The sequence below is a fragment of the Balaenoptera borealis genome (genome assembly GCF_965194805.1).
Source record: "Balaenoptera borealis genome assembly, chromosome: 11".
NCBI classification, from domain to species: Eukaryota; Metazoa; Chordata; class Mammalia; order Artiodactyla; family Balaenopteridae; genus Balaenoptera; species Balaenoptera borealis.
The window spans coordinates 540599-553669 of NC_138868.1; the positions used below are offsets into that span (position 1 = coordinate 540599).

General features: G+C 66.7%; 2 protein-coding genes across 9 annotated transcripts; both read left to right on the forward strand.

Annotated features, from left to right (window-relative positions):
• The first annotated feature begins 1594 nt into the window (after nucleotides 1-1594).
• On the forward strand, nucleotides 1595-6660 carry PNPLA2 (patatin like domain 2, triacylglycerol lipase). The gene is made up of 9 exons (XM_082340727.1): nucleotides 1595-1939; nucleotides 3700-3932; nucleotides 4015-4080; nucleotides 4439-4648; nucleotides 4886-4946; nucleotides 5059-5235; nucleotides 5357-5489; nucleotides 5696-5818; nucleotides 5910-6660. The coding sequence occupies exons 1-9, from the start codon at nucleotides 1753-1755 to the stop codon at nucleotides 6178-6180; spliced, it is 1461 nt and encodes a 486-aa protein (XP_082196853.1). The 5' UTR covers nucleotides 1595-1752; the 3' UTR covers nucleotides 6181-6660.
• Nucleotides 6661-6812: 152 nt separating this feature from the next.
• On the forward strand, nucleotides 6813-12933 carry CRACR2B (calcium release activated channel regulator 2B). 8 transcript variants are annotated; one of them, XM_082340730.1, is made up of 10 exons: nucleotides 6813-7666; nucleotides 9523-9746; nucleotides 9825-9936; nucleotides 10363-10552; nucleotides 11005-11151; nucleotides 11280-11370; nucleotides 11511-11603; nucleotides 11790-11978; nucleotides 12188-12259; nucleotides 12441-12933. In XM_082340730.1, the coding sequence occupies exons 2-10, from the start codon at nucleotides 9582-9584 to the stop codon at nucleotides 12669-12671; spliced, it is 1290 nt and encodes a 429-aa protein (XP_082196856.1). In that variant the 5' UTR covers nucleotides 6813-7666; nucleotides 9523-9581; the 3' UTR covers nucleotides 12672-12933. The 8 variants fall into 8 exon arrangements, with proteins under 8 accessions (XP_082196856.1, XP_082196855.1, XP_082196857.1 ...); XM_082340729.1 differs by having other exon boundaries at nucleotides 9559-9746; XM_082340731.1 differs by lacking the exon at nucleotides 6813-7666 and adding an exon at nucleotides 7685-8359 and having other exon boundaries at nucleotides 9559-9746.
• Nucleotides 12934-13071: the final 138 nt, after the last annotated feature.

Genomic DNA, 13071 nt, shown 5'->3' on the forward strand with positions numbered 1-13071 from the left:
CCAAGGGCTCAGTCACCCTTATGGGGCCACATCCTCTGCACTGTGCCGCCGTCCCACCCAACCATTTGGGGTTCTAAGTCAAATTCCCTCATACCCCTGCCTTCCCCATTCCCAGCACCCACAGCACCCAGACCTGGGCTCCCCTCTCCTAATTCCCCCACCCAGGGCCTTCGAACGTCCTGTAGGTGGGTGGCCCTTTGCTTTCCCATGTTAATAGTGTCCACACACCTCTTCACCCTTCTCAGTCCTTATTTGAACTTAATAGAAACCATCTCTCCCATCCCCTCCCCCAAGTGGGGCAGGGTTTGTGTTGACTTTGCTCCCTGCTCATGGAGACCCGTGCTGGTCCCCATGCCAGGCGCACATGGTGCTAAGTATGGGTGGCTTGGAGCACAGAGGCTGAGGGCTGGGTGGCATGACGCCAGATGGCCCTGTCCTGGGGAGGCCCTGCTCTGGCTTCTCCACCTGGGCCTCGGGGCCAGGCGGGGTGGGGGGGAGGGGCGCAGCCCCAAGCTGGGTCCTGAGCCAAGCTCCAGCCAGAGGAGCTAGTGTTCCTGGGGAGACGGATGCACACTGGCCACCCACTGCCCAGCATAGACAAGCCCCTCGTTTGGGAGGTGGGGTGAGGTGCAGGGCTGGCCCCTGGATCCAAGCCAGGGTAGGCCTGCCCTACAGTCCAGGAGAAAAATGCGGAAGAGGGGCGGGAGGGTGACATCACCAGGAGTGCTCCACCTGTTGGGACAATTAGTGAGGCGGGACAGGGCTTGAGTCATACCCACGTAGACCCCACAGCCTGAGGAGCTGGGGCAGGACGGAGGTCGAAGCCAGGTTAGTGCCAAGGTGGAGCTGGGTGCGTGGCGGGCAGGGCTGGGATGTCCGGTGTGGGTCTACCACGCCGGTGTTATCTCTAGAAGTTGTCTGTGTGTGATTCGCGTGCAGCTCTGTATGTTTATGGGTAAGTCTGTGGATGAGTCGGTGGGTCCTTCAGGTCCCTGACCCTCGGCGAGCTCCTCAGTGTCCTGGGTTGGTGTTGTAGGCTGACCCCCGAGGGAGGGGGCGGATGCTGCCCAGACAGCAGGGCCCTCCCCTCGTGGGTATCCAGCTCAGACTGCGGTCGTCCCGGACCTGAGCTCGACCATCCCCACACCCCTGGGCCACTTGGTGTCCCCTCCCGCCGTCGACGATGGCGGGGTGGGCAAATGGGGAGGCAGCGGGAGGTCGAGGATGTGGACTCTCGTCCGGGCCTGGCCAGTGTCTTTGGCGGGGCCGCAGGTGTCGCGCCTCAGGGCCCAGTGGCCTGGACAGCGGGCGGCGGGGGGGGCGGGGGGGGAAGGGCGGGGGGGGGCAAGGGCGGGGGGGGAAGGGCGGGGGGGGAAGGGCCGGGGGCGGGGTCTCTGGGTCGAGACGGGCTTCCGGAGAGGGGCGTGGCCTCGGGGCCGGGCTTCGGCCTGGGTGGGGCCTCGGGGCCAGGGACCGGGCTCCAGGGCCCGCCCCGAGGGCGCGGCCGTTCCCCGCGCGCCCCAATTGGGCCGCGCGTGCCGGCTCCGCTCCGCCCCCCGCTAAAAATCACCGCCTCCGCCTCCTCCCCCGGCAGCTTCTCCAACTCCGCTGGCTGAGACCCCGAACCACAGTGACTGCGGGGCCGGCCGGCCGGCTCTGGCCCCGGCTCCAGAGCGAGCGGCGAGCGCGCGGCGCACAGCGCACAGCGAGGCCGGCCGCCCGCGGAGCCCGGGAGCCCGGCGGTCCGCCGCGATGTTCCCCAAGGAGACGACATGGAACATCTCGTTCGCAGGCTGCGGCTTCCTCGGTGTCTACCACATCGGCGTGGCCTCCTGCCTCTGCGAGCACGCGTCCTTCCTGGTGGCCAACGCCACGCACATCTACGGCGCCTCGGCCGGGGCGCTCACGGCCACGGCGCTGGTCACCGGGGCCTGCCTGGGTGAGCGGGGCCGGCGGGGGCTGGCGTGTGCTCCTCGTGAGCGTGGAGGGCCCCGCTCCGTCCGCACAGAGCAGCGGGCTGGGCCGCGGGGGCCGTGGGGCTCTTGGGGTCTCTGCCCGGGACCCCGACCGAGGCTCCAATCCCGGACGCCGACGAGGGGCGGGGCCTGCCTTGTTTTGCTCCGAGGGTGCCCGGGGATTGGGGTAGGGCCCTGCGCGCCTCTGAGCGGAGGCTGCCGCCTAGGGCCCGCCCCTCGGGCGCAAAGGTTGGGGGGCGGGCAGGTGCAGCATGAGCTATTTCGTTGGAAAGAGAAAGCAGTTCGTGGGCGGGACCGCGAGAGTCGGGGGAGGGGCCTAGGCCGTCCTCCTGCCCCGGGCAGCCGCCCGGGTGGCAGCGGTCACTGTCTCCTGGGGCTACGGCATTCCGGACTGCCATGGCCCCGGGGCTGGGAAAGGGTTGGCCTCTGAGGAGCGCGTCTGGGCACTGTGGCCTGGTGCCTCCCGAGGGACCCTAGAGGAGGAGCCGGCAGGTCAGGCCTGGGCCCGGCCAGCGCAAGCTCTCTGCCGCCCTCGCCTTCCTGGCGCCTGGGGCCCTCTGTGGACTGCGGCCAGACGTTTTTAATCACTCCGTGGGGTGAGAGGTGCTTTAGGACTGTGCAGCCCCGGAGTCGGCTTCCTCCACCCACACACTTCCGGCGGGCAGTGCGAGTGATGTTTTCAGCACGCGGAGTACCGGGAATGCTGCCCGGCGCCCAGCCGACTAGGGCAGCCAAAGTAACAGAGGGGTCATTAGCTTCTGGAATGCCCTGCCCAGCAGGAGCCTGTCCAGTGTTCTCCTCTGCACCCTGCCGGTGACCTTTCCCCTGAGGAGGGTGGGGTGGAAGGAGCACAGCTCTACATTTTTGGGACCTGGGAATTCACCACTGTGGCCCTGCCCCTCCTACGCACGGAGGCTTTCAGGCAAGTGCTTCTCAGACCGCCGTGCTGGTCTCAGGTCCGTGGTACCTAGTTGAGGACATGGTCCCATGGCGCCTCCCCCACCCCACTCCCAAGAAACCTCTTTCTCACGGGTGGGAGTGGTCTTGGGCAGCTGGAGTCCCCACAACTTGGCAGGTGTTGGCGCCACCCTGCCCCACTCCTGACCTGGGGGATGGTCCTCGGCTTCTCCCCAAGGCCTTGCTGCTCCCTGCCTGTTCCTGGGCCTGCTCCCACCCTGGCTTTGTCCTAGGCCAGTGCCCACGGGCCCCCAAGAGAAATGTCGGGGGGTTGCTTGCTCTTGGCTGCAGTGGGATGCGAGCGTGCTTCCCCAGGAGTGATGAGGCCCCACTACGTCCAACCTCACGCCCCTGGGCCTGTGGGACCCCTGGGCTGCACTGGGGTCGGTGCATCTGGATCTGGCCAAGCGGGTGAAGGCTGAGCCTGGTCAGAGTTGAGCCTCTGCCTTCTACCCTTCCCCGGGGTGGGGGCTGGGTGCCATGTCACGCCAGGTCCAGTGACTCACAGATCAGGGCGGGCAGTTGGGAAATACTGGGCAGAGGGTAAGCCGTGGCCCCAGCCGTCTGCCCTCCCAGGAGCCCCTCTCTCCCCGGGAGCAGGTGGCAGAAGCCCCAGCTGTGGGCCAGGCTCCACGGTGGACGCTGAGACTCCTCTAGGGTAGAAAGGGGTGCCGAGAGTCTGTGCCGTGGACCCTGGGTCTGGAGCCCTGGGGAGTGTGCAAAGCCCAGGAGTGCCGGCCCCTGACCCTTGCCCCTGCTGCTCCAGGTGAGGCTGGTGCCAACATCATCGAGGTGTCGAAGGAGGCCCGGAAGCGGTTCTTGGGCCCACTGCACCCCTCCTTCAACCTGGTGAAGATCATCCGGGGCTGCCTGCTGAAGACCCTGCCTGCTGATGGCTACGAGCGCGCCAGTGGCCGCCTGGGCATCTCCCTGACCCGCGTCTCCGACGGCGAGAACGTCATTATAACCCACTTCAACTCCAAGGAGGAGCTCATCCAGGTGGGCCCTGGGGGCCACACTGGGGGTTCAGTAGGAACCCCAAAGCCCCTGCTCACTGTTCCCCTCTGTCCCTGCCCCACAGGCCAACGTCTGCAGCGCTTTCATCCCTGTGTACTGTGGCCTCATTCCTCCTTCCCTCCAGGGGGTAGTGAGTATCTCCTGGGCACCTTTCCTGGGTGACGAGAGTCGGCTCCTCTGTGGGCTGTGGGTCAGGGAGGCGGGGAGGAAGCCATCTGTGCCTCCCCACCCCAGCCCCTCACTCCTGCCACTGCCTGTTGCCTCACTTCCCCCAGAGTTACTCAAGAGCCAGGCCAGCCCTGCGCAGATGCACCTTTCCTGTGGCTGTTCCCCACCCCCCCACTGTCTGGCCATCTGCTCAGTGGCCAGTGCCCAGTGGGTGAAACGCCCAAATGAAATAGCCACTGGGGGGGGGCCTGAGGCGGCTGGGGGGCAGCCCAACTCACCCTGCAGGCCTGTCCCCGTGTGACCCCGTGTCCCTGCCACAGCGCTACGTGGATGGCGGCATCTCAGACAACCTGCCACTCTACGAGCTCAAGAACACCATCACAGTGTCCCCGTTCTCGGGCGAGAGTGACATCTGCCCACAGGACAGCTCCACCAACATCCACGAGCTCCGTGTCACCAACACCAGCATCCAGTTCAATCTGCGCAACCTCTACCGTCTCTCCAAGGCCCTGTTCCCGCCTGAGCCCCTGGTGAGACCAGACCTCCCCACCGGGCACCGGGGACAGCTCCCCGGGGGCCTCTCCTGGCTACGGCCCACACAACCTCTCCACTGGGGCAACCCATCCAGCCTCTGTCCAACCTGGATCTGGTCCTGAATCCAAGTTAGCTTGGAGTGGGGCGGGGTGGGGTGGTGGTTCAGGGACACTGGGGACTCTATCAGGCACGTCTGGCTCCTCTGCCCCAGTTTATGCATCCCCCTGTCTCAGGTGCTTCGAGAGATGTGCAAGCAGGGCTACAGGGATGGCCTGCGCTTCCTGCGGCGGAACGGTGCGTGGGGGCTGCCTGGGCAGCTGGGTGGGCTCTGCGTGGCCGTCCTCTGTGGGCCAGCTGGCCTCAGCCGTGCTGATCGCGTATCGGGTCCCCCCTGTCCCTGCCCCAGGCCTCCTGAACCGGCCCAACCCCTTGCTGGCGCTGCCTCCCACCCGCCCTCCTGCCCCCGAGGCTGAGGACACACAGGAGGCCGAGGTGGCCACGGAGAGGACCGGAGTGAAGGAGCACTTGCCGCCACCTGGGGAGGATCACATCCTGGAGCACCTGCCCTCGAGGCTCAACGAGGGTATGTGGGGTTGGCGGGAGAGGGGGGACCTGGCGGGACGGGGGGCAGAGGAGCAGAGGAGTCCTGGGCTCCACCTCCCTCCCCCACCGACCTCCTACCAACCTCCCTCCTGCACCCACAGCCCTGCTGGACGCCTGCATGGAACCCACAGACCTGCTGACCACGCTCTCCAACATGCTGCCCGTGCGTCTGGCCACGGCCATGATGGTGCCTTACACTCTGCCGCTGGAGAGCGCCGTGTCCTTTACCATCCGGTGCGGGGCAGGGGGAAGGGGTGCAGGGACCAACTCTGGATCATCCCCGGGTGGTGGGCACTCAGGGAAGAGAAAGGTGGCCGGTTTAAGGGGCTTCAGAGATGCCACGTCAGGGTCCCAGAAGCCAGGCACAGACGGAGGTGGGGTGGGGTGGGTGTGAGGTTTGGGCCACAGCCCCTGAGGCCATGCCTTGTCCCCCGCCCCAGCTTGCTGGAGTGGCTGCCCGACGTTCCCGAGGACATCCGCTGGATGAAGGAGCAGACGGGCAGCATCTGCCAGTACCTGGTGATGCGCGCCAAGAGGAAGCTGGGCAGCCACCTGCCCTCCAGGTGAGCTCCTTGCTGCCATGTCCACCCCGGCCCGCAGCCTCCGGGGCCCCCACGAAAGCCCTCCCTCCCTCGGTCCTTTCCCCACCCGCAGGCTGTCGGAGCAGGTGGAGCTGCGCCGCACCCGGTCGCTGCCCTCCGTGCCACTGTCCTGTGCCGTCTACAGCGAGGCGCTGCCCAGCTGGATGCGCAACAGCCTGTCGCTGGGGGACGTGCTGGCGAAGTGGGAGGAGTGCCAGCGGCAGTTGCTGCTGGGCCTCTTCTGCACCAACGTGGCCTTCCCGCAGGACGCCCTGCGCATGCGCACCCCTGCCGGCGCGGCCCTCTCGCCCCCGCAGCACCCGCCCGGCTCGCCCCCTTGCTGAGAGCTGCCCGCTCGGCCTTGCCCGCCCCCGGCGCCGAGGGCCGGGCCCCCCAGCTTCCTTGCCCCGTGAGGCGGGGCCCCGGGGCCAGCTGAGCTCCCCCTCCGCGGCCTCTCTCCGTTCCCCCTGCAGAGTGAGGAGATGGGGGTCCCTCACGCTGCCCGAGGGGGCTTTGCTGTCAACCAACCACTAACTCGCTGCACTGAAGAGGGAGGGGAGTGGAGTAGCCCTCCCCTCGCAGAGGGTCCCCTGCCTGTGCCTTAACCTCCCCTTCCAGGCCCCGCCGCCCTGGGGCTGGGGAAGGCGGGCTGGGGGCTCCTGCACCTGCGGCCCCTGCCGACGCCCACACCCGCGAGTGCAGTATTACTCCTGAGAGCTTTGCCCCTGCTCCCCCCTCCACATTTTTCTCGTTTGGCTGAAGAATGTGTGTGAATTATTTATTTTTGCCAAAGCAGATGTAATAAATGCCATCGCTCAGCCTTACCTCCTTCACTCGTATGTGACGCCCGCGACCCCCGCCGCCCCCAGCTGACCCCCCCAGTGTCCAGCCTCAGGCCAGTCCTTCCTGGACTCCCGCTCTCCTCGAGCCTGGCACTCCGGCCCTGCCAGCCGGGCCTGGGACTCCCCCTCAAAGCACTGCGGGCTTCCTAGGCTGCAGCGCACTCCTCTGGCTGGGACCCTTGGGCACAGCTTTCCAAGGGCCAGCAGAAGTACTGGGGACCAAGATCCTTGCAAGATAAAAACGGAACTGTTCAGTTTCTTACCAAGGTGGCGTCTGCACCTCTGCTCCATGGTGCCCTGGGGGCGTGGGGCTGATTTCCCAAGCTGAGCGCTGGGGGCCTGCTCCACTGGGGGTGTTTGGCCCAAGGTTCTGTGGGTGGTGCGGGTCTTGCCCTTGTCACCAGGAGCCTCGTTCCTGGTGCACACACCTCGTTCCCCTGTCCCCCTCCCCCCACACTGTGTCCCCAGTCTCCTGCCGGTATACAGGAGGGATCTGTGAATGTTGGGCGGGGCGAGGTCTGCGCCAAAGGGGGCTGGATCTTGTTCTGGGGGAGACGTGATTTCCTGAAGGCCTTCTGTGCCCTGCCTGGGCAGTCTGAGGGGATGTAACCAGCCCTCCTTGGTGATCACAAGGGCACATGGGGTGACGGGCGCCTGAGCAGAGCTGGGCACTTGGCTGGAGGTCCAGAGCTGTTAGTCCTGCCAGGTTCAGCTGGCACCTGCCCTTCTGCCCTTTCCCCTCGAGGCATGGGGCGGCGGCAGTAGCCCCCAGCCAACAATAACGGTCGGTAGTGGGACTGCAGGACTGGGAGAGCCGGCTCAGCAGGTCCCCGTGCACCTGTGCCAGGGGCCACCCCCCCTTGGTCTCAAGGTCCTGTCCTATAGGCCCAACCTATTCTAGTTCAGCAGGATCCCCGGCCCCTGAAGAGGCAGAGGCCTCCAGCCCCCCAACGCTGCCGGGACAGCTCTGTGAGGCCAACCGCTCCAGGTGGGTGCCAGGCTGGGGCCGGGGAGGAGGACCCCTGGGAAGATGATGGGATTTTCTACCCCCCTCCTCCCCTGTAGGAAGGTCACACACAGGCCCCACCCAGAACCTTCTGGCAGCCCTACCCCAACAGGAACCTGAGTCAGGGCTATGCCCCCAAAGGAGTGCTTGGGGCACCTGCTGAGACGAGGACCTCCTGCTCCCCCCCCCAGCCACTCACCCTCACACGCACAGGCATCTATGCCGCTGATTTAAGTACCATTTTCTTGTATAGTATACGTTTATTGTTTAAAAATGGAAAAAAAATTGGAGAAGTACAGGGAAGAAAGGAAAGTCACCCCACTTCTAGAGAAAACCATTGAAAATATTTTGGTCTATTTCCTGCCTTTTTCCTGCACACACTTTGGCGCCTTAAATCGGGATCCTCAGGACTGCCCCCCAACTTTGGCCCTGTGCAGGAAGGGTCCCCAGGGTCATCCCCCCACTATGCGCTCGGACTCTGCCAGGACAGACACTCGGGGGTCGGGCCGTATGCGGGGGTGGGGGGGGCGGGCTATGAGGCGAGCGCTGGGCCACCGGGGCAATGCCGAGAGGCGGGGACACGGCGGCGGCTCCGCCCGGGCCGGCGCTGCCGGGGTCCCGGTGCCCGCAGGAGAACAGCCTAGTGTGTGGCGGGTGCGGTGGCGAAACTCGCAGGTAGGCGCCCGGCCCGTCCGCACGCCCGCATTGGCTCCGTCCTGTCACCGCAAGGCGCGCCGATCCCCGCGTGTCGTGGTCAGGGACTCCGGGGCCCCTTGGGGCACACACTGGCGGGGGCAGAGTGGGCTAGGCCCCAGGGTGCGGGGGCTCAGGCAGCCCTTCCCCCCGCTCCCCGGCCCGGCCACAGCTCAGCTTCCGGCTGGGATGGCCCCCCGGTCCCGTGGAGCCTGCCCGGGGAAGGCGACGGCATGAGGGAGAGATGTCTCCGCCCCTGTGGCCCCTCCTCTCGGCCTTCCTCAGACCTGCCCTCTTTGGAGGTCGCCTCCTGCATCCCCCAGGAATGGGTGGGGAGAGAGAATCACAGTCCTGGACTGGGGGGAGAGGACCCCAGGGTCCCAGGTGGGGGGCTGTCGCCACGCTGGGGGTTAGCTTTGGGAACTCTGGGGTCCAGGTGTCGTGGGAATGACGGGTGGTCTGATTAGGGGGCAGGGCGCCCCCATGGGAGGGAGGCCAGTCTGGTGGAGGGCATAGTGCCAGCAGGAGGGCCTGTTAAGCTAGACTCTGGGCTTGTTCCTGACAAGGGCCACAGAAGGCATCGTGGCCCAGGCGGGACCCTGCACCTGCACCCCTTGGAGCCTGGTACTGGTGGGCGGGGCTGCAGGCAGGGAGGGAGGAGCTCACCCGCCTGCCAGCTGGCTGGAAGCAGGGCCCAGAGGCCCAGACTCAGAGGCTAAGGACTTAGCCGGGATTGGCTGATACCCCCACTGGCCCAGCCCGGTCCGCCCGGTCTCCAGGCCCCGACTCCAGGACCTGTTCAGCTTCTCGGCAGCTGACCATTCTCTCACCCAAGCCCCCACCTCCTCATTTTCCATCACAAGATCTATAGCTGCCCCCCTGCCCCCTCCCCCCAGCACATCCTCTCCTGCACCCGCTGGCTCCCTGGGTGGCCCTGAGCCTGCAGGCTCCACCCATGCCACCTCGCGCCAGCCCCACCACCTGCAGTTGGGCCACACCTCCCCCAGCTGCCCCTCCTCTCTGGGCCTCCACCTTCCCATGGGGGCAGGGAGGCTCCTCTGCTCCCCACCGCTCCAGCTTAGCCCTCAGCCACCCTTGCCCCTCACCCTCTCTGCCTCCGCTTCTCCTCTCCCCTCATTTCTCAGTTCTGCTCAGGCCCTGACTTCTCTTTGGCTTCACAGCGCCCAAGGCTGAGACCCCCGCCATGGCCAGCCCCGGGAAGCCTGGGGCTGGGGAGGCCCAGGAGGAGGAAGGGTGGGATGAGGGGCGCGGCCCAGGGCCACTGGCAGCGACACTGGAGCAGGCCCAGGAGCTGTTTCTGCTGTGCGACAAGGAGGCCAAGGGCTTCATCACCCGGCACGACCTGCAGGTGAGCCCCCAGCCCCAAGAGGCCTTCCACCCCAGGGCTGACCTTGGCTACTCAGCCTTGCCATCCTTGCCCGGCCAGGGCCTGCAGAGCGACCTGCCCCTCACGCCCGAACAGCTGGAGGCTGTGTTCGAAAGTCTGGACCAGGCGCACACCGGCTTCCTCACCGCTCGGGAGTTCTGCCTTGGCCTGGGTGAGCCCGGCCCCTGAGCCCCACCCCCTACCCCACTGCTCAGACGCCCTCCGCTGGGACATGTGGGACTCTCTGGGGCCCACAGCCCACATGGGTGGAAGCCCGTGCTTCTCCCTGGCCTCCCTCCGGAGCACAGGCCGGTGTCTGTACACTCAGGCACCACGGGAAACCCCCCAGATGCTGTGGCATATGTGGAGATGACCTGCTCCCTGAGCCAAACCCAGGTGGGGCTGGGAGCCAGGCATGCCGCATTTTGGCCTGAGCCCAGCCGTCACCTCCCATTCCCAGGACAAGAATTGGACCAAAATAAGGAAGAAAAACAGGAAACTGGGCTCAGAGAAAGGGCAGGATACGCGGGGGGCGGGGGTGGGCTGGGCTGCGGGTGGTAAGCCACAGCCCGGTGATCTCTCCCTCCCATGCCCGCAGGGAAATTGGTGGGGGTGGAGCCTGCCCCGGGTGCTCTGCCCTCCCAGGCTCCAGAGGAAACCTTCGAGGCGGGCTGGTCGGATGTGCAAGGCACCGGGGGCTCCCTGGAGGAGGAGGACGAGGAGGAGGAGGAGGAGGAGAGATTCTGCTCTGCACTGGTGCAGCTGGGGGTGGCCCGGGTCCTGGGCGAGTGAGTCGGTGCTGGCCCGGGTCCCATCACCCTCACGTCCACCTGCATGCTGCCTGTCCGCGTCGCCTGCGTGTCTGTTCCCAGGCAGGGTCCCTAGGCCGGGTCTGGGCCGGTCCTTCCCTCTCAGCTGCAGCTACTGCGTGCCGGGCGTGATTTCCCACAGAATTTGCATTTCAGGAGGCAGCAGCCAGGGCTGCGCCCAGCACAGGCACAGCCCTGTGTACACAAGGACACAACCCCACGCACACACACCTCCTGGCCACACAAGCCCCGCACAGGCACAGACCCCCGCAAGGGTGAAAGCACCCAGGAGAGGGATGCCCTGCTTGTGCAAGACTACGGGGGCCTCTGGGGGCTTCTTACCCTGCAGGGTGGGGTGGGGAGTCCCCGCTTCAGCTTCAGCCTCTGCCCTCCCCACCCACCCCCACCCCCACCCCCACCCCCACCCCCAGGCAGCGGGCAATTCGGACGCTCTGGACCCAGCTGCAGCGTGAGCGACCCGAACTGCTGGGCTCCTTCGAGGACGTTCTGATGCGGGCGTCGGCCTGCCTGGAGGAAGCGGCCCGAGAGCGGGAGGGCCTGGAGCAGGCGCTGCGGCGGTGAGGGCTGGCGGGCTGGGGGCGGCCTGAGGGCCAGGTGGAGGGGTTCTGCGAGGTGGTAGAGGCGGGGCCGAGGGCTGTACTGTTGGCAGGTTCTAAGCAGCTGTCTCACCCCCGGTTTCCCGAAGGCGGGAGAGCGAGCACGAGAGGGAGGTGCGATGTCTGTACGAAGATATGGAGCAGCAACTTCGCGAGCAGCGCCAGCGCCTGCGGAGTCAGGTGGGCCCGCAGCGCCGCCCCGCGCCCAGCCCAACCCCGGACGCGCGGGCCTCCCCGGCCCCGCCTTCTCCGAAGTGGTCCCACCCGCGCCCCTGCCGCTCCGCCGCCCGCGGGGGCTCAGGTGTCCCCGCCCATCCTAGGACGTCCCCCGGGAGGAGCGGAGAGGCCGCCTAGAGCTGGAGCTGCAGAGTCGCGAGCAGGAGCTGGAACGCGCGGGGCTGCGGCAGCGGGAGGTGAGCGGCTGCCGGGCGGTCCCGGCCGGGAGGCGTGCACAGCGGTCCAGCCCAGGCCCCATCCTCACCGTCCCCCATGCACTCCCCGGCGTCCTTGAGGCCCTTGGGCCTATGTTCCCAGCCCCGGAATTGTTGGGAGTCAGGGGCAAACGCAGCATCCCGGGGACGTGGGGGGGTTCTCTCCAGCCTCGATCCCCCCACACCCCAGTTGGAACAGCAGCTGCAGGCCCGTACCACCGAGCAGCTGGAGGCGCAGGCGCAGAACGCCCAGCTGTGGCTGGCCAACGAGGCGCTGCGGGCGCAACTGGAAGTGGCGCAAGAGCAGCTCCGCAGACTGGAGAGCGACTTGCTGGGCCGTCGGGAGCAAACCCAACGGTGCCGGGGGTGGGGGGCTGGGGGGGCGGGCACTCAGGGGCGGACCCTCAGGGGCGGACCCCGAGAAGGGTCGCGCTTGGAGCTCAGGGCTTCCATCCCACCCTGTCCCAGCCCCGCCTCCAGGGTCTCCGTGGGGCAGGGTCCTCCAGGGGGTCGTGGGGCACCCCGAGGAGCCTCCCTGCACCCAAATCATCACCTCCGTCCTGCAGAGACGTGGTCGCGGTCTCGAGGAACATGCAGAAAGAGAAGCTCAGCCTCCTGCGGCAACTGGAACTGCTCAGGTGCGTCAGGAAGGGGCCAGCGCAGCTCCTAGCTCCCAAACAGTCCCGCTCACTGCCCCATCCCACTGCGAGGAAGTCCTTCCTTGTGTCTGCCCTCCATCCCTCATGCTGCAGCCCCAGACAGACACCTCTCTTCTGGTCTGAGGGAGCACCAGAGCCCGTGCCTGCATTCCCCACCTAGGAATGCTGCCTCTTGAGACCTCTCAGAGCCCTTGGACTCCTATTCCTCAGGGAGCTGAACACGAGGCTACGAGACGAGAAGGACGTCTGTGAGGCCAAGCGGCTGGGCAGTGGCCGCAGGAAGGCTCTGACCACGGCCCCGCTGCTGGGGCCCGCCTGCTGCTGCTGCTGTTGTAGTAGCTGGGCTCGCCCCCCCAGACGCGGCTCTGGCCACCTTCCCAGTGCCCGCTGACCAGCCCGAGTGACTCACTGGGCGTTACTTGGTTACTCGGAGAAGCTGCCCCTTGAAGGCGACTCCTCGTGGCTGGGGGCTGCCCATCCAGGACGTGGGCTCTACCCAGTAGGCTGCCTGGCCTGCCTGACTTGCAGACGTGAAGGAACTAATCCTGGGTGGTCAGGGTCTCACCGTGCCTCCCTGCCAGTCCTCACCCTACCCCCATCCCATCAAAACCAGCAGAAAACCCCCTCTTCCAAATAAAGTCCACTGACTTCGACCTCCTCGGCCTCCTGTGTGTGTGGGAGCCACAACATTTGAGAGGTACACGCATGAGGTTTCCATCGTCCACGCGTGTCCCCGGTCATGTCCCCAAGCCCTCACTGTCCGTCAAAGCTGTAGGAACCAAGGGACTGAG